Below are 20,866 nucleotides of genomic sequence, written 5' to 3'. Positions count from 1 at the left end.
ACGGCTTCTTTAGCAAGGTACGTAAAAGGCCTCATGAGTCTGATTAGTACATCGCCCGTACTTGAAGTTTGTGTATGTGTGTGTGCGTACATGTGTTTTCTTTAAGTGCAGGAGGTGTACCTTCTCCCAGTGGCTCCATCCCCTCTGGCACTTTCTCTCGCTCTGTCTTAACCTCCACTTCAGAAGAATCATAACCTGGCACAGCTCTGCAGTTGTATTTTGGAAGTTTACGCCTTTAGCGTCTCATGGAGAGAGAATAATGCTCAGCCAGTTCACTTCAGGGTAAATCTTTATGTTTTTGTCGAGGAAAAATGCGTCTCAACTTACATGTGGGTATCTTTCTCTAACCCCTACCTTCTCATATTCTCAGTAGAGTATCCCTTGCCTTTGGCATGCACTGCAGCCTCAGTGTGTGTTGAAAACACAAGTTGCATGCTGTGTTGCCGGAACCCCTACAAGGCTTTGAAAACTTCCCTCATGCTCCATCTCAGAGGGCAGAATGAGCCGAAACACGCTAAAGCACCTGGTGCTGCAGTTTGGCAGACTGCAGGGCACACTGGGTAAATTGGGAACAGGATGTGAGTTGAGTGTGTGAAATTGTCCAGAGCTGGGTTTGTATTATACCCCCAACGGCTCTGAGCTGTGCAGTGAATCAGTGTGGCTCTATGCCAGACAACAGCTAATATTTTTTCCTCCCTCATTTGCATTTCTTTCACTCATTTTTCTTTTGACAAAACCTGTGGAACTGTAAAAGGGATGGGTACCTTTCACATTTACCTGGCAAAGAGTAGCGGTACCCAACGGTTCCAGTTTTAGGTACTTTTTATGTTTATGTTGTTTAATAAAAAAAATCTCAAAGTTTTTTAATTTTTCTTCAATTTGTAACCTTTCATTTAGACCTGCACCAATCAATCGGTGCCAATTTCCTTAATTTTGGGGGATTAGTGATCGGCCCATCCTTAAATATGAAACTAACCTTGTGTTCCTCCAGGAAGGTCTGATAGCCAGCCATTGTTGCTTTTTGCTGTGAGACCTAAAACTCAGAACACTTTATTGGTTGTTTAAAAACATCAAGATTTTATTGTTTCACAGGTATTGTTAAATGACTTTTAATAAGATAAGATTGGAACATTTAAGGTATATGCTGTCACTTCTAAAAAAATAAAAATAAAAAATGGGTGTCAGCAGGTCAGGCTTTTTAAAAAATCGGTGATCGGCCAGAAAGGCAGCCCTACTTGCAATGCTGTATTCATGCCCAGCATGAAAATCACCTACTCTTCCACTCATAGTCACAAGGATGTTTTTAGGTACCTAAACATGGTACCTCTCGATTTTACGTGAATCAGTACCTGCTACTATAGACAGGATTTGGTCGGCACCTATAAAAGTACCAATTTTGATACCCATCCCTATATGAAATGTGACATTTTTTCTCCTATTTGATTAAAAAGACTCCTATAATTTGCCGCCAAAATGTCTAAATGAAAGGTTTCAGTTAGTTATCGAAGCCCTGGAAAACTGTATGAAAGCATGATTCAGACCAGGGGTGCCCAAAGCTAAACATTCATGTTGTAGTGCATGATATCAAATATGGCTATAGAATGACTGTGCAAAATAAATACTCATACCAGTAATTTTGGAATAAAAAACACATTCCTTTGCTGTATTTTACAGCATGTAGTCACTGAACATCCATATGGCAGAAATACTTGGCCTTTGTCTTCAAAGACATTCAGCCCAATATAACCTAAACAACATAGGGGACAACATGTTCCTATGAAACCAGAATAGTGCCTTTTCCATCCTTTTAAAATAAGGAATAATTAAAAAACTGGACACCTGCTTTAGTTTTTTTTCCTTATAAATGACTACTATATCTACATTAATTTGAAATATATATGAATTAAAATTCAAATAAAGGCAGTGGGCCAAAAAAAAAAATCGCTTGTGGGCTATCTTTGGCCCACAGGCCCAAAATTGGACAGCCCTTATGTAGACATTTGAATCCATTAAAAAAATTGTCAAGGCCTCACATGAATATGTAATTTTTTGCATTTCCTCTTTCTCTTAAAGAGCAAAGTCTGGAGTAAATAATTATCCTCTCTGTTACTCATTAAAAAAGTGACACAGGCCTTGCTGTTCATCTTCCTTAGTTCAGCAACACTCTGTCAGTCAGAGTGAGTAAACTTTACCAGCACACACTGCCACGTGACATGGTTTGCATTCCTCCCAAAACCACGTTAAACAACCTCTTGGTGCAGAAATAACACTAGAAGCTATTAAGTCTTAAAGAAATAAACAGAGTGGAGTGCAGTCAGCTTCTTGAGTGTAGAATACTGGGTTAACGTGCACTTCTAGGTCACAGAATTCACGCTGCAGGGAGCCACTGTTTTGTGAAACGCTTTTTTAACTTCATGCCCAAAGAGATCTGTGTAATAAAGAGTTGATAGTGGATCGCTAAATATAGAATCAGCACACAGCTCAAGGCACAGTCAGGACTCTGGCTGTGCTGTGGCCTGTGAAAAGAGAGATGAAGATGAAGAGAGAAAGGCAGGATGTCTCTGTTTATCATCACAAACTGAAGCTCCACGTGAGCTGTGTTTCACGAGGCCTGAGGATTGTTTCAGTGTTGGTTTTTTTTTTTCCTCCTTTTCCAGCTCCACCTTTCTTCCTCCACAGTCGCCTACAATGACTAACAGTGACCAGCCTTCAGTGTTGCTCAAACACTGCTTTGGCATTCAGGGTCAGTCTCGACACTCACACTGAACTCATCTAAACAACACAGCGTTATATTGTTCAGGATTGGTCAACTGGCTCCCTGTCATGGCTCGGGAATGCTGCTGAGACAAAAAATCGACACGAGCCACCCACTCAGGTCCACAAGTCTTGCCAGATGCGTTTTTTTATATGTCTCATATTTGCTCTCAGAGATTTTGTGGTGTAGTATTAAACAGCAGACATGCCCTGATGTGCCCTACCTGGCATCATGTAATCAGATTATCATGTCAGCATTATGCCGGAGTTTGGTTACAGGAAGCCATCAGATTTTCAAATGGGCTTCTCCCCTTACAGTAAACAGAAGTCACTTTATTTTCTACCTTTTTGGTCAACTTTAGAGTTTTTAAAATTCAGTCTGGCTCAGCAATGAAAAAACTTTCTGCTCCTCGCTGTTTTATCCCTCTTTAGTCTCCTTTTCTTTCTAACTCCCTGCCAGGTTTTTCATGCAGCAAGCTTAGCTTTCCCACTAGATCCAGGCTGTGAGACACAGGGGGCTAAATGGAAACTTGGAAACGGTGAGATGATTATAGCTGGACCAGAGATAAAAAGAATCAGCTTTAAATCCAAGGAGTTTTCTAATTGGGTCTTATTCCTGAGGCACATTTTTCAAATGGGACACAGTTGTATCGATTGAAATTCTCCAGGCCTTTGACTTTAATCCAGTTTGTGGAGATGATGTGTGAACGAGTGTGAATGTTTGGTAGCTTGATGGTACCCACTGGATTTATACACATGCAGTATCTTCAGTAATCCTATCCTCGCTTCATACCAGAGGTACAACAGCTTTCTTCCTGTGGGACAAAGACTGAAAATAGAATTTTAGATTCAGTTTCCTTCAGCTCCACGGGGCCTCTGAGACAGGCTGTATTGATCTGTTTGTTACCTGTCAGGGACCCAAAGCCCATCTCCCTCCTCTTGATTCCTGGATCAGAGAAGCGCACATTGGAGGGTTTTAGGCAGAGAAAGCTTGAGTGAACTCTTTGACCTATATTCTCCCTGCTTTAAATTCCTGAACCGTGTTAGGTGTTGAACATTAAAGGCTGGGCGAACCTTTTCTCCGATGAGTAATCACAGAAAAGACATGTGATTGACTGGGTACTGATTTCTCTTACCTTCTAATCACTGGACTTTGTTTCTGGAGCCTGTAAGATTAGAGGACAATGCAATGACAGCGTCACGTTCCAGCGTGCTTTGAACACAAACTACTAGGTTTACTGAACACACTGTCTTAGAAACATTTGTGTTTCTTGGAGATAAACTGGTCAAAACCAACACCCATGGTACAAAGTAAGCCTCATTACCAAAGCAACCAGTGTTTAGAGAAAGGCGTTGTTACAGCCCTTCCTTTAATTAGTTTGCATTCACACACACAAAGGTCTTTATTTAAAGCGTTGGAGGTTTCCATGTGACTTATGACTCCTTTTTAAAGATCAACTGATATGTTGTCAGCCGTGTATTGAGGAAGTGGTGAAAATAACTCCGACAGCCAAGAAAAAAGAACTGAGATCAGAGGTGACTTCACTCATTATCAATTCCTCTATCACATGGTGCTTTTTACCACAGTGATTATGTACTTTGATCCCCGCCTGACAGCCTGAGATGGAAAGACTGACCCAGCAGGGTGTCTCAACCTCAGCACATAATGAATGCACTCATCTGGAATCAGATATTTTGTTTCATTGAGGGATAAATCTGGTGAATTATTGACTTTTCCTACTGTTGTATCATAACGCCTGCCTCCTGTGAGGAAAATCTATGAGGCAATCCAGGCCATACGCCACACTAATGACTAAAGACCTGCTGTTGATTAGCTTTGCAGAGATAAATAATCCATGCTCAAACTTTCAATGTAAAAAAAAGCAGCATATGGCTAGCTAAAGATGAATTATGAATTGGGCGGGCAGCTTATTGTGGGATTGTAGGCTTGATCGCGTGTGTCCCCAATTTACCCCCCTTTAAAATAGCCTAAACCCCCGCTTGAGGAGCCAAGATTAAAGGTTGTGGGGTCAGTGGGTTTCCTCTTGGCATGGAGCCGATGTCCACAGTAGTCAAAGATTATACCGATGAGATTTCCTTGGTTTTGATCAGGTTAATCCTGGCCTTTTTGATGACTCTCTGATTGAATACAGTCTCCATAAGATTGATCTGTGATTATTTTTTTATTGTGTTGGAGAAAGGTCGAGGAAAAGGTGTAATCAAGATTAGTTTGACAGAAACCTGTGTTTAGATTTGTTGACATTAGTTGTTTATTGACAGATTGCCTGATATCTGTCATGTGAACTTTGGTTGAAAGATTACTGCGGCACCACCCAATGGTAAACAACTCCAGGCTGATATTGTCTCATTAAAGCATGATTTATGTTGACATGATTTAAGTTGTGCAATAGTTATAAATTAAATTAAGATTCTCCAATTTTTTTAAGGAAGAGATCTTTCATAGTGACTTATTTTCTAAATTTTTGAATGTAAATTAAAATTCTGAATATTCTACAGGCAAGATAAATTCTACGGGGGAAAAAAAGGTGAAATTTTATTACTGTCTGCAGGGGGTAAAAAATAGGGGTGGAAGAAAAAATCCAAAATCGATATATTCAGATTTTTTGTTTGATAAGATCAAAAACAGGATTCTTTGTCAAAAAAAAAAATCTTTCAAAATCAAATTCTTCATTTCAGTCTTTGTTTATAAACTGGATTGAAAAAAATAGTTACCACTTTTCTCCTGAAGAGGGTGAAATGTTTTTCTCAGACTCACATGATGTACATTTATGGGAAAATATGGCTCCTGATATAGTCTTTAGATATTATCATCATCATTTTACTTTTTTGCATGGTCTGGTGTTAAAGTCAAACTTAAAATTGCAAAAATTGTTTATATTAAAGAATTGCAATTCATATCAAATCAGCCCCCCCAAAATCATAATAGAATCAAATTGCAAGAATAGCATATTGTCCCAGCCCTATTAAATAATGTCAACAGGTTTGCTAAATGTGGCTAATGTTAGCATAGCTCGCAGCACAGTGTTTGGTCCGTTCCAGCCATTAACATTTACATGCCTGTTTCACGCCATTCACATGAATCTAAATGCATTTTCTTATGACTCATATATGCCTCATTTCAGATCAACATTACTGTAATTTTCATAATGCGTCAACCCAAAATCCCAATTCATTGATGTTGGGATAAATAACCAGTTATTAAAAAAGTAACTTTCTTGCTTTTAACTTGGTGAAATACCCATCAATTACAGCGTGCTGGCTCAGTTGGCATTTAATCTGTTTAACCACTGTAAAAATGTTTTCATACATCAGTAAATCTTTCCAGGTGAAAAAAGCCTCGTGACATTCTTTAGTACACTGGCCCACTTAGATACATGATAGTTTGTGTTTGTTTATCAACGTTTTGCCCTGAAAAATCTACAAATTCCTTGTGCCACTGAAAAGTAACCACCTCTTTAACCTTCCACAGCCTTTAACTGCAGCGTATTTGTGTCTCAGCATGTGGATATATCTGTTTACCGTCCTATCTCACAGCTCAGATCATCATTCCTGGAACGTGAAAGATATTAAAGCCAGCCTGCACGAGACATGATGTCACGCACTCCCGTAACCTATTAAACTAGTTTTGAATATTCAACTAAGTCCTGCAAGTAGGTCAGTGTGACCACTACAAATTTCCAGATTTTCCTTCCTCTAAAGGAATTACTGGGATTAATACGATACGCAGTCAAAGAGAGAAAATCCTGCAGCAGCCAGTCACGTGCAGAAGGAAAGGGGCAGCAGGTCAGAGAGAAGAGAGAGTGCAATGCAGCTGCAAACAAGGTCAGAACTAGTGCCTCAGGTGATTTCAGATTACTGCCTACGCTCGAGCTGTGAGTCGAGATGAGAATCAGAATTTCCATTGGCTCGCTGGTAGTTACAGATCGGAAATGAAATCTGTAATCACAGAGGCTGTTATTTAGAGACAGTCATGAGGAGCCTAACCTAGATTTTGATGCAGTTAAGAAATGCTCACTCACTCTTCCCTTGTTGCTTTTTCCACTGCATTGCAGGGTATTTGCAAATTAAGGTCAAAGTAAGTCAGCACCTTTTTCATCTTGTGCAGTGAAACAAACTGCTCTCGGCTCCTCAGCAGAGAAAAATCTCAAAAAGAAGATGAGCCTACATCTAAAATTTTCTAATTTACATAAACCTTTTCTTTCTTAAAGAATCCACAAAATGAAGTGATATCTTCTGACCTTTTCATACTCTGCTATGATCTCTTAAGGTATTAAGGAGCATTAGCATACAGGCGTCTCGTGATCACCCAGAGACCTAGTCCATTTGCTCTACTTTTCCTGCTTGGTTTTCCCATCTGTGAAGTCCGTGCTGAGCACGTGCGAGGGCGGCCAACATCCTGCAGGAATGAGATGGGGGATGGGGGGGACTAGGGGAAAGATGGGATGATGCAGCCCAGATGGAGTCTAACTGATTATCTCTGTGGAGCAGTCCCCAGTTGAACCACAGTCATAATCACAGAGCAAACCTTTGCCTTTACAGTGGGGCTAACCAAACAGCCAATAAATGCTTCAACCCTTTTATTAACACATCAACGATCTTCTAAAGGGTGAAAAGTCTGGTTAAAAATAAATCCCCAATATTTTTGAATCATGTTGCTTCAAACTAAAAACTCTGTTCCTCTTTTATTGTCTCTCCAGGCCTTTGGACAAGCTTACTCCAACCACAGGAAGGTGGCAGCCGATGGGGAGAGTCGTGAAGAGTCGCTGATCCAGGAGTCGGCCTGCAAAGAGGCCTACTACGAGCAGAGGGTCCTGGAGCTGCAAACCGAGCTCCGCCAGACACGGAACAACCTCACCAACACCCAGTCTGAGAACGAACGCCTGAACACCATCTTTCAGGAGATGAGAGAGGTAAGATTTGGGAGTTCCTTGGAAAATAAAAAGATTACTCATGACATTCAAAAGGGAGTAGAACTTAAAAGTCCCTGCAGAGGAAGTTTCCATTCATTAGGAGGAAACGTGCTCTGTCACTTGTTTGAAAGTGAAACTTTGAAGTGTGAACAATTGAAGTCACTTTGAAAGTTGAAGCAGAGGGCTGATCTTGTTTGCTTTGAACTATTGTGTGTTTAAGACTATTGTGTAATGTTATCATCAGTCTGACGCTGCAGAAAACACCAGATATCCATGTCTGATCAATCTCTAGCCCTGTGAAAACAGGCCCAGGGGAAACTTAATGACATTTCACTTTTTATTACTTTATGAAGCGTGAAAACCTTAGAGTTGAATGACCGTGAAATGTTGTCTTACATAACTAAAAAGTTCCTGTAAAAACTGCCTCATCACTACCCAAACCTTTCTTATTCAGGGTGTTATGAAATATCCAACGTCTGTCTTCTTTTTGACATGACAAAACAAGACATGCAATGATTGAGAAAAGAGCGAAACCTGGCTGCTATAACCAACACCCACCCTGCCTTCAAGCCTAAAGTGATGCCTCCTATTTGTTTTATTCTGCGAGGTGGAGTTATAATTACACAGCAGACAAACACTGAAGCCAAGAAAAACATGCTTTGTTGCATAAGATGACAGGACTGTACACACATCATCAACAGATTTAATATTTCAAAGATCTGCAAGTTGTTGCATGATATTAATGTTTAACCTGTTGCCAGAACTTTGCCTTGGTTTGTGACACGTTTGTTTATCAGAATTCAACTTAGAAAAACTGTATTAAACTGAGGCAAGCCATTTCTATAAAGTGCAGCATGCCCTCTGCGCGTTCCCTTACTAACATAATGCCAGCCTTTATAGTCTGCGCCCCACTTTACACAATGTTCGACCTCTCCACTGCTGCCATTTACATATAGTCACAGCTAATTGACCTCATTAGAAGAGACAAGACCCCAGTGCGGAGCGTGGGTTGAACGTCTCTGCCAATGGGCACGCATGTGTGAAGGAGCTGGTGATGAGGAGCTTGGATTAGCAGGAGAGCACTACAGGCTGAAGCACAATGACTGAGAGACGTGCAGAGCTCTGGTGGGGTACTGTTTGACACAAAAACAGGGAGACATAAAGGGCTGAAAAGAGATGAGCAGACTCTGACAGGAGAGCAGGGGGAGACAGAATACTAAATAGGGGGGTTTGAAGTTGCAATTACTTTGTGTTGTTTTTACACCATGCATACCTTCACCAAGCACCCACCCTCTCAATGTGCATTCAGTGCATCTTTTCCCAATCTCTGCGGTCGTGTATCTAAAATGCTTTTTGAAGTGGTGGTCAAACTAATCAGTATTCTGAACCTTCCTGTTATGCACACAGCAGATTCAGAGTTGGTTAACGTTAAAAAGAGGCCCCGGCCGCTTCCTGACTGAGTCTAATGTCTTTGGCAGACAGCTGCTGGACTCCCTCAGCTTGTTTTCTGCAACTCACTGCTTGAGACAGATGTCAACAGCATTTCTTACTCAGATTAGCGAAAACGACTTAAAAATGGCACGTCCCTCACAACGACTTAAGTCCCGGAAAGCTCCAAAATTCCCCTATAATTAGGTCAGCTGCTGCTCAGCTCTGCATCAAGTTGGTTTAAGTTGGGTATTATTAAAAACAGATGTGCCTCAGCAGACATGTTTTGGAACAAACTGAGCTCCTCTGTAAGAGTTCGCTGGGCATGTTGCGCTTTAATGACCTGGGTGCAATCAAACGCTCACGCTTTTCACACACAGAAAATCTACAGCTTCAGTCTGTCTGTTGTTGCACTGGTGGCCTGTGTGGAAACCTTTCTAAAAGTGCCATTCCCTCTATGAACACAGTGATGCAGCCCTGTGGAACCCAGCCAGCTGTAATTGGCTGCATAAAAGGGGCCTGGAGTGAAAATCACCCAATGTATGGGATATAATGACACCCTTTAATGGTACTTCTGTGGGTGCTAGGAGGAGTGTGTGTGGCAGCGCTGAGCGCTGAGGCTGGCATTGTGACCGCACTGACAGGATTGAAAGACGCTTTTGTCTCTTGGGTTTCAAATTAGCCCAAAAGCTGACACAGGGAGTAAAAGACAGAGAAAAGCTTAATGAGAGAAAATTCAGCTCTATTGGTGGATGATGCTGCTTTTCTGGGACAGTGTGGCGAATCGTATCAAGTCAGGAGGCTGAATGAATGACTCAATTTCATCATGGAATTCAGCTGACACTCGCGCTGTGACTGTTTCCTTTTATGTTTGTGTGAAAGTGAGTTTATTTTCCTTATAAAGCGCAGATGAGAGTTTATAGCGTGATTATAGCCCAAAGGAAAGCTGTGAAAGGCTGACAGAATGTAATTTCACTGCCTGTTGTTCACAAATCAATGACTAGATAATGTCATCATCCGCAGACCTGGAAGCATTACTCAGTGTAAAATGGCTTTTATGTCTGCACAGGCCACTGCATTCACAGCTATTTAGTTACAGCATTTCATCTGGATGCTTCCGTCACATTTGAACCTCCCAGGCAGGCTCTGATGCCAAAGACTGGAATGTTAGCCCCAAGCACTGATAAGACATATTTCACTGCTACGGTGCCGTCTACAGGATTAGACCTCCACAAAGAGCCAGTAACATTGTAAGGAGGCGCACTCTAACAGGCGTGACTTCATTAAATCCAATCTCAAAGCCAGGGACCAATGTGCTCACAGCGATGGCTGCCGTTCCCCTCTCTGAATGGAGATCCTTATAGCCTGAAGAAATAATGAAGCTGAGCCAAAGATAAGAATGCAGAGAAATTGTTATCAGGGTTGTGTTTACTCTTCGGTCACACTTTGATCATAGATGATCATGGATCATAGATGATCATAGATCATACCCTCTTGATTGCATGCATTTCATCCCATGCATCACTAAGGATGCTGTGTTGATGCTTCCTCTCAGTCCATTCTGAAATAACTCACCCTCCTCCACCAATTTACCATCTCTGACTGAAAAAAAACGAACTATAATCAATGCATCTATCACCTTAATGTTGGAGCCTTTCAGTGTTAAACATGATTGCTTTTTCCACCTCATTGACTCAGAGGATGGAACTGTAAAACATTAACGCTGCCTCTTAATTGAAGTGCTGTTTTGTTGGCTGGATTAAACACCTGACAGAGTAATGAGGGATTGACAGAGGTGGTTTTAGCTTATTGACGGGACAACCATTGTTACTGCAGTCAACGAATTGGAGTAACAGGCAGCGGGGTTTCAGAAGCAGATGAAGCATGAGGGCTGTCATGGCCGTGCTGAACCTTTACCTTGATTATCGAAAGGTCAGAGTTGAGGGGTAGAAAGATCAGAGGAGGGTTGCTCTTTGTTTCCTGTTATTATCGTCTGACGTGAGGCTAATGTAAGAGGACTCCTCGAGGCCTTTTGGGTGTCGATGTCGTCTGGACCATTATTTCTTTTGACATTTACACTGAGACAGATGCTCCTGCCTGGTTCTAGCTGGGAGGAAGGGGAGCAAAGCAATGGTCTATAAAGAATTAAAAAACTGAAACACAATAGACCCCTTTACAACCTACATCATCATTAAGCAGCAGAATTTAGCTTCATTCACCTAAATTAAAACTGTAAGCAGAAGAAAAATGTATGGTTGCTCCATGGTCAGTTGGTTGTTAGAAGTGATAATCCACCATTGACTCAAGTGCTGTTGAATTATGACTGGATCAGAACAACCGGTGTTCTGGTGTCAAAAGTAACCAGGCCAATTGGTGACCTTCAGCCAACTGTTTAAGTGATTGTTAACTAACAGTAACCAGTTAACAGGGTCACACTTTACACTTAAACACCAGACTTCTATTCTATATTAACTGCTGAAATTCTAAATCTAGTTTTACTTTTTGCTGGTAACGAAAAAGTTGGTTTGGAATCAAGATTAGGGATACTCCGATATGAAAATTTTGGCCTATACCAATACCTGATATTGATGTTGTTGCTATGACCAATATTTACCGATATCTAAATTAGTAAAATAAAAGAAATAAGCAATCGCGACACAGATGATGTGTCGAGGTAGTTCAGAGAAAAAGAGTGGCACAATTGTGAGAAAAAATGACAGTAGAAAAGATCAAAGGATAGAGCGCCCCAGATGAACGCAATCAAAAAAAGTACATTTTGTCTGTTTTTTGGATCAAAAACAGGAGGAGAGACATAAAAGAAGAGGGTCCACTCTTCTTAGGTAGTTTTGGTGTTTGCATAGTCAAAGAAAACAATATTATTCGGGTCTTGAAAAATCATTTAAGATGATCTGAAAATGGCCCACTTGAACACATGGGCCGATACTGACAACGATATATAGTGCATCCCTAATCAAGATTATGAACAAATATGACAGTTTGAACTCAATACTCAACATAGAGTTAATGATTATTAGCAATCCAAACAGCATTAAGCCGTTATTACTATGATAAATTTGGTACAGTCTGGAGTTAGTTTTCTGGCTTGTTTTTTATGACCCAGATCTTATACCCAACTTTTTTTTTCTTTGGAGGTTAACCCCTCGCATAGCTTGATAAATTACTGTTCCCTGCTGTATATTTCCACAGTAACTGTTAAAATGAAACTGCTTTGTTGGTTTCCATTTTTTCACCCTCTATTTTTCCTCCTGCGCGCCCTACTGCCTCAGAGCCTCTAGGTGATATCTAGGTTGTGTTGCCACAGCACCCATCATCACCTAATCTTGCTGTCACTTCAACCAGCTGCCCCATTAGACAAATGTCACACAGATTAATGACTATTTTTAGCCCATAGGAGAGATGTTTACCCAGATACATGAAGGAAACCTACCATTGCTCCTTAATAAGGTTTGTCTTTTCAGCCTTTAGGAAGCTCTGGAAATGTGTCCTTATTGATTTAAGTCCCAGGCTAGAAGCTTTCAACACCAGATCGATAGAGCCTAATAAATCAACAACACGTACAAACAGGTCACACGGTCACTTAAACTAATGGACGTGAACGAGCTTCTGTGCACATTTCTCCACTTTCATCCAAATGACCCAAAAAGCTCAGATTCAGTGTAAAGTGCATGCAGCCACACTGTGACCCTCTGGGCTCACTATTCACACACAGGGCAAACACGCACTCTCAAGGTTCCTTTCACTGTTTGGTTTTTAATTGTCTTATTGAAAGTGTGACCTTGAGTAACTCCACAGTGAATAGGAGACAACAGCTCCCAGCAAAGAGGAGGATAAAAGCAGATCTGCTTTCACCAACATTGTCAACTCTGACAGTAGCAGTGGGCCCCTGAGCTTCATTATTCCTTTGCTCTGTCTGAAGCTATATTTGGGGGGTTGGGCTGCACTGTGTTTGTGATTCATCTTTCGTCTCTCCTGAAGGTAATCCCATGATGAGCCTGACTTCGCAGGGTTAGATGTAACCGGGGTTGACGTGACCTTGGCATGCTGCAGAGCCTACAGGACATACAAAGTTTTTCTTTTTGCTCTCTGAGGTTGGAAAGTTTGCATTGAGCACAATTTTACGAGAGATCTCCAAGCTAAAGATATAAAGACTGTCCTTGTCTACATCTCTTTAATCTATAGATTTATAAAAGAAAACTACAGAACTCAGCATGTGGACTGAATCCACACATCGCATCTGAAAGCTAACTGATGCATGGAGGTTGAAAAACACGTATCCACCTCTATTTGGTGTCATGTTATCTGGGGATCCCCTGCACTTTTCCTGAATATGGGGGAGAAATCCATTGCACATGCATTTTACTGAAGTGCAGAGTGAGCAGGATGAAGGGTGAAATGGAGGTCAAAGGAGTGAGAGTGCAGTAGTGAGGGACAAAAATACATTAAAATTGTAATTCCATCCATCGTAACACATCAATAATAAAAGCTTGTGCCATCTGGGAGTCTGGGCATCACTTTAAGAGAACCAAACCAAGGGATAAATGCCAGTAAATATGTATTTTGTAAAACTGCAAGCTGGACTTCTTGAACTTATTAAAAAAAGAAGAAGAGCTTTTAATAAAGTATTAAAACAGTCTTAATCTACACTTGTGTTAAGCCTTAAACTTTGCCACGATGGCTTAGCCGCCAATAGAGGTTCTAGTAGCTTAAAAACATTGTGAAATTACTGAGCAGTGAGCTTTAGTGAGATTTAAGCTGGCTCAGCCACACTGTGCTGTCAAAAGCAGTTTAAGAGTAAAAAAAGAGCTTAGAAGTTGAAAGTGAGAGTTCATACACAGTTGGAGAAAGCTCTGACCCACACACACGTGTGCTCTCGTGACATTCTGCAGTGCTATGTGAGCTAGAGGGAAGTTTATCAGAGCCGAAGATGTATCCATTGCTTGTTGGTCACACATGCATCCTTATCTCTCCTGTAGATTTCTGTTGTGGTGTTTGTGCTACCACCCACTTTGCATGGAAGTGACACATTTGTCTGTGTGTTTGTGTGACGACTCGTGTGGGTGTTTTCAAGCAGCTGTCCAGTCATAACCTGTAGTGACAGCAGGCAGGGGGTTGTCTGTTACCACACACAGACCCGCGGTCATCAAAGGTTTGATGAGATCCATTCATGGCACCACACATGGCCTTCATCTAACACCCTGCTATCTCACCCCCGACACACACACTCTAACACACATTGACACAAATGCTCCCAGGAGAGAAGTGCTCTTTCATTAATTGGTTAAATGTCACACGTTCACTATAAACCCAGATTAGTTTACTCAAATCAACTTCCATGAAGCGGCCTCCCCATCTCTGAGGGATTCAGAAAAGCAGAGGATGTGGAAGCAAGGTGAAAGGTCATAGTTGCTGCATGCATCATAATCAGATTGGAGGGGGTCTTAATCAGGTTCAGCGGTAGCAGTGTATTCACTGGCAGTGACCCTCCAGCTGAGGCACATAACCCTGGGCCGGAAAAGACCTGAGCAACCAGCTGCCGAGCTAAAAACAGGAGATTACTCCAGCCATGAGATGATTGAGATGGAATCATTGTCTATATGTCGTTTGATACTCCAAAGCTGACCAGCGGAGTAGCCGGATCCATTAATGCTTCAGCTGATTCCAGCTTTTTATTCATTTTAGCTTGATTTTCAGGCTACAGGCCCACTCCATACGCAGGCTTAGTGCTGGTTCTGATCTGTATTGTAAGCTCATACATTATGCAGTAATGCACTAACATCAGGGCTTTCACACAGCAAACGCCCACGCTCATTAGACATGCGCAAAGCCCTGCTGAATATTAATACACCTTCAAACGTCAGCTTTAAATCAGCTCTGTGCGCAGAGATTCATTATTACACAGAGGAAATGAGGAGCATGTTCTCATCATCAGTGGGGATTTAGGAACATAATTGTTGTCAGTGATTCTGTCTCCGTGAGCAAATAAAGAAGTTAGTTGACTGCTTTAGTGCAATGTGTTTCGCTGTTGTAATTCTGTACACAGCTAAGCAAAAAGTGCAACCAGGAAACTACACCATCCATTTGCAACACCTGTCACCACTTACCCATTAACCGTGCTGTTTTAAAAGCTAATATCACCGATGTGTACCCAGTCTCAGGGCAGTGCTGGCTTGAGAAGGTCTACAAAGTGAAAGCCTCTCTGGATTGATTTCCTCCAGTGGTTGAAGGGATCTTAAAGCAGGGATTGCAATGTCACCACATGGTGACAGCATGAGAGGAAGGGGCCACCTGGCAGGGGATTGAGACGCTAATTGTCCCTCTGGTAGAGGGTTAACTCTGCCAAGTCTCTTAGGAGAACGTCATGCATCACACACAAGGACACAGATCCTCACCTGTGTAGATACAGGGAGTGCACCTCTCTAACATGTAAATATTGACACATTCTGCTTGAGCTTTACATTTTAACTTTGCCTTCAGAATAATGTATTGATCCTTGTCTGCAAACATGATCATTCAAGGTCAGTAGAGGTTCTTAAACTTTTCAGCCCGCCGGTCTCCACTAATACACTGCAAAAACTGAAATCTTATCAAGTGTTTTTGTCTTATTTTCAGTAGAAAATTCCTTTTTAGACTCAATATGAGCCAAATTCACATGACCAATCCACAAAAAAATATTGTTTCAAGTTATTTAAGGACAAAAATGAGGTCTGAATTGCTCGTAACCAGTAAAAAAAAAATCTGCCAATGGAACAAGAGAAAAGTTACTTGTATTAATACAAAGTTCTAGTCTCAAGGAAATTTTCAAGCAATTTTTTCTTGTTCCATTGGCAGATTTTTTTTACTGGTTACAAGCAATTCAAACCTCATTTTTGTACTCTGATAACTTGAAACAAGACATTTTTCTGGATTGATAAGTTGAAAGTGGCTCATATCGAGTATAATAAGACAATTTTTATTTAAAAAAAGACAAAAACACTTGATAAGATTTCAGTTTTTTGCAGTGTAGGCCAATTCAAAACGAGACATAAATAAAGAAAAAAGGGTCTTAAATACTTAATGTCAGAAGGAAATTAGAATGTCTGTGTGAAAATGTTACTGTGTTTCTTTAGTTGATTTGCCTCTACTTATACCATTGTTATCCTAGTTCAGTTACCTTGAGGTTTGTGTGGCTACAAAGAAAATTGATTAAATATAATATGTTTTATAATTTAGCATAAAACTTACCCTTAATTGTATTAAAGTATTAACAGATTTAAAGGCTATGCTTACTGTTCTTCACACAAACATGTGCATATTCTTTTATTTGGTTCAAAGAGGGTGAGGCTCACCTAAATGCATTGTGGGGCTCTTACATTTTGGGACAAGCCAAACAGCAGAGAAAGGAGGACAGTTACAAGATCATGACTTTGGAGGTTGTAGTAGGGGACAGGTGGCCTTGTAGATCCGATCCTTCTGGCGTTCATGTGTGTCAGTGTGTACAACATGTGGGGGAGGGGCATGACTCTTACATCTCAAACCTTTTATACCTTCTTTATTATTAATATTGCCTTGCTGATGCAGGAAGAGAGATGGAATAATTTTGCTGCATTAAAAATGCTATTGCATGCTTGTAGTAAAATGATAACATCATTTTTTCAGTACCTTCAGTTTCAGTCTGTTTGGCACACTGACATCCAGCTACTATTCTGATTAATTCTTGTGCGAAGAATCAAGCTCTTTCCATCCACCTCTCTTTACAAAATTAGGCCACTACAGTTCTTCCCGACCACTGAGCGCCTGTCGCTATTAGCGAGATAAGTAGGCTTCACTCTCTTTGCTGCTATCGGAGCTGGCAGGCCGGCACACTTGTGGCCCACTGCCCAGAGAGCCACCTGGCCCTTCCCTCTCAAACACAGACAAGCACACACACCAAACACACACAAACACACACACACTGGGTCTATCCATATGGGCGCCCTCTCTTATCTAGCAGGATTTAGAGTGTTTAAGAGGCAACCTGACACAAACAGTTACACCAAAGCAGTAATATCCAATCAATCGCAAGCTCTTCCACACTCAGTCAAACTAGATTGTCATAGTGGTCACTGACAGCTCACCCTCTGTCCACCTCGTTTGTCCTTACAGAACATCCAGATGGTGGAGCTGCAGAGGAATCAGCTGCGTGACGACATCAAGGAGTACAAGTTCCTGGAAGCTCGCCTGCTGCAGGACTACACCGAGCTGGAGGAGGAGAACATCTCGCTGCAGAAGCAGGTCTCCGTGCTCAAACAGAGCCAGGTGAGGTTTGCTGCGACTTTAGAAGCACAAAGTTTGAAACGTAGAAGTCGACAAAGAAGAGATCACAGAACATCTCATTGCACATTTATTCCCAGCTGCTTATTATTATGATCATGTGCACACATATACTCTTTCTTACAACATTTTGGACACAACAATCCCACCACGTCCCACGCATCAGATGTCTGTCTCCCTCTTGCATTGATTTGCCTGCCAAAAGATGAAGGAGTACTTTAATATTCAGATTTAATTAAGGTCGTGAAAACATTCTCTGTACAAAAGAGAAATGCTGCTGCCTTTTTTTCTGAATCCCTTCAGCCGCCAACTGGTCGTACAAATGTTTTACAGTCTCCTCAGCAGCCATCATTCTTCACACCAGAGATTTTAACACTTCATGGTAGGAAAAAAGAAAAAAGACTTCCTGGGTCTAGTCAAATGTGTGAAACCAACAAAATCCCTATTGCACATAACACAGAGCTGGATTTCAGAACAGGATTTTTTCTAATTGATGCTGGCTTTAGTGCCTGAGCTGTTAATTCTCCCAATAGACCCTTGTCATTTTGGATTGGGCTTTTTAAAATTCATCAAAGACAGTATGAAACAAACAAAAGCAGCTTTTAATTTGAGACAAAACCAATTAAATTAAAACTAATTAAAAGAAGACATTAATTTAATAAGGTTTTGTAGAACATAATCTTCAATCATGTCATTCTTTTTAATCCTGCTGGTGAACCAGATTCATTGCTTGCTTGTTCTTCTCTTCTAAATTTCATAAAATTGTTTGCTCTCATCCCTCGATTAGGTTGAGTTTGAAGGTCTAAAGCATGAAATCCGTCGTCTCGAAGAGGATACTCAGTTCCTCAACAGCCAGCTGGAGGATGCCATCCGCCTGAAAGAGATCTCTGAGCGACAGCTGAGTGAGGCGCTAGAGACCATCAAGACTGAGCGCGAGCTGAAAGCATCCCTGAGGAAAGAGCTGTCCCACTACATGAACATCGGAGACACTCTGTACCACAGGTACATAACATAAAGGTGCTCACGAGCTTCAGCGCACCCTGTAAGAACAATACTGACTGTCTCTTTATTTTTCCCTCAGCCCTCTGAGCATTTCTCTGGATGGTCTCAAGTTCAGCGAGGATGCCTCAACAGAGCCAAACAACGACGAGGCTCTGCACGGTTTTGAGAATGGATTCACCAAACTTGCCAACGCCATCAACTATGACAACTTGGTTTCCACGCCTAAGAAGGAAGAGCTTTTCAATCCTGCACCCAGCCTGGTGGACGACCTGCTAAGTGAACTGAACATCTCAGAAATCCAGAAGCTGAAACAGCAGCTGATGCAGGTAGGTTGTCATAAATGTTGTGATTTCTCCCACAGATTATCACACAAGAAATCAGGACAAAAGCATTCTGTATTCAAGCAGGATAGACGTTTACGAAGTGTTTTGATTGTGAATGGGACTGCAGCAGGGATCTAAATGCTGTTTTAGCAAAGTTAATCCATGAAGACACACACACACACACACACACCCTTTAGACTCCGCTGGGCTGCGAGGCAGCGGGTGGTGGCACCAGTGGACTTGCCATCTGCTTGATCATCACCCCATGAGCCCAAGGCCACGCCTGATTGGGCGCCATGGTAACCAGAGGGCACTTGAAACCTGTGGATAATGATTGTTTTGAAGCGGAAGGGATTAAGTGTGTTTTTTTTTCCTCCCTCTATCTGTATAAACAAGGTTTCTGGATTAATGAGTGAACTAGAAGTTACCTCTTCAAATTTCCAACAACAGCAGTTTATAAAACTTAGACGTCTGTGTTTGAAAGTTCAGTGACGTGTCTGCTGGAGCCTCCTGCAGGGTCGTTCCACAGATTCCAGGCAGGAATCAGAGCAAAGGAAACAACAGGCCTTCTTTAATCATCAGTATTTTCTCAGATGAGGCACTCAACCAATCCAAGGCCTTGTTTTATTGAGTATAACTTTATTAGTGCATATTCTGTGGCATTATTTGATTTTCTGCAGGAGGAGGCTAAGCAGTAATGTATGTTAGCTGCTCATAAGCCTTTACACCAATTAATATATGACTGAGATGTCAAATAAAAGAATGTCAAACATGACAAGCTGCCTTCAATCTTTCCATCTCCTTTTTTAAACTAATCATCATCATCATCATATGTCGTGCACTAATAAAAAACTGCATCTACATGAGCCTGACTTTCATCCTTTAATATTATTTACACATCACTTTCTGAAATAGCTCTCTGCTTATATCAGCACAACTGTGTCCATGTGTAAGACGACACTCCCTGGTTCTCTGCCAGCCCTGAGCCGAGCCCAATTCAGCAAACCGCCAAGGTCATCCCGACTCTGATGCTGGGCTACTGGGCAACGAGCCTCACATACCTCACAACACAAGCCTGATAGTGTGTCGAGTCACTACAAGACCGTTAATCTACTGATTTAATATGATATGTGCTGCAGAAGTCCTGCACATCATTAGGTTACACAGAAATTCAAATGTGACATTAGATGTGGGTGTTCAGGGAAAAGGACAAGACATTAAGGATGACTCCACGTCTTATTGCTCCGTGTCTGACTCTCCTCTCAGATGGAGCGTGAGAAGGTCAACCTGCTGTCCACCCTGCAGGACTCCCAGAAACAGCTCGAGCAGGCTAACGGCGCTCTGTCAGAGCATCAGGAGAAGGTCAACCGCCTCACAGAGAACCTCAACGCCATCCGCAAACTCCAGGCCAGCAAGGAGCGCCAGTCTGCCTTAGATAACGAGAAAGAGCGTGATAGCCATGAAGATGGAGACTACTACGAGGTGGACATCAATGGACCTGAGATCCTGGAGTGCAAGTACAAGGTAATTAAAAAATATATAAGATTAGACTTGGAGTCAGATTAAGTTTTACAGGAGATTTCTCAAGATAGACTTATCTGAGCTAAGGTTGCAAAGGGGTGAAAACTTTCTGGAAAATTTTAGCTCGGGAATATTGGAAGGTGCTGCCATCAGCTTAAATGAATTTTAAAAATTTCTTGAGAGAGTTTGGAAATTCTCTTGGTTTTTTCTTGACATCTTGATTAAAAATATTGCATTAGACATGTTTCCTCGAATGTCATACCAATAGGATAGTTTCCAACTTTGAAAATTCAGGGAATTTTGCAACCCTAATCTGAGCCATTAATCTCTCTTTGCCAGGTTGCTGTGTCTGAGGCAGGAGAGCTGAAAGAGGAGCTGAAGACTCTGAGGACAGAATATCAGGCCTGTCAGTCACGCTACGATGAGGAGCGCACCCGTCTGGAGAACGATGTCACAACGCTGGGACAGAAGCTGGCGACTCTTGAGAGGATGAGTCAGTCAGAGAGAGAACAGAAGAACAAGCTTGAGAAAGAGCTGCGCAAGGTGAGATTCACCATCCTGATAGATGGTTGATTTTGTAGCTCTTTCATGAAATCA

General features: G+C 41.6%; 1 protein-coding gene across 4 annotated transcripts in view; it reads left to right on the top strand.

Annotated features, from left to right (window-relative positions):
• Positions 1–20,866, top strand: part of LOC141799075 (protein bicaudal D homolog 2-like) — a 46,983-nt gene that overhangs the window by 12,437 nt on the left and 13,680 nt on the right. For all 4 annotated transcript variants that reach the window (XM_074681154.1, XM_074681155.1, XM_074681153.1 and 1 more), the window contains exons 2-7: positions 7,473–7,685; positions 17,256–17,408; positions 18,211–18,425; positions 18,505–18,751; positions 20,015–20,272; positions 20,609–20,812. In XM_074681154.1, the coding sequence (XP_074537255.1) occupies positions 7,473–7,685; positions 17,256–17,408; positions 18,211–18,425; positions 18,505–18,751; positions 20,015–20,272; positions 20,609–20,812 (1,290 nt within the window). The remainder of the gene's footprint in view (positions 1–7,472; positions 7,686–17,255; positions 17,409–18,210; positions 18,426–18,504; positions 18,752–20,014; positions 20,273–20,608; positions 20,813–20,866) is intronic.

The sequence above is a fragment of the Halichoeres trimaculatus genome, unplaced genomic scaffold, assembly GCF_033239565.1.
Source record: "Halichoeres trimaculatus isolate MK-OKI-2021-1 unplaced genomic scaffold, fHalTri1.1 fHalTri1_scaffold_11, whole genome shotgun sequence".
NCBI lineage: Eukaryota > Metazoa > Chordata > Actinopteri > Labriformes > Labridae > Halichoeres > Halichoeres trimaculatus.
The sequence above is the reverse complement of the archived record's forward strand: the minus strand, read 5'-3'. Positions and strand labels throughout refer to the sequence as shown.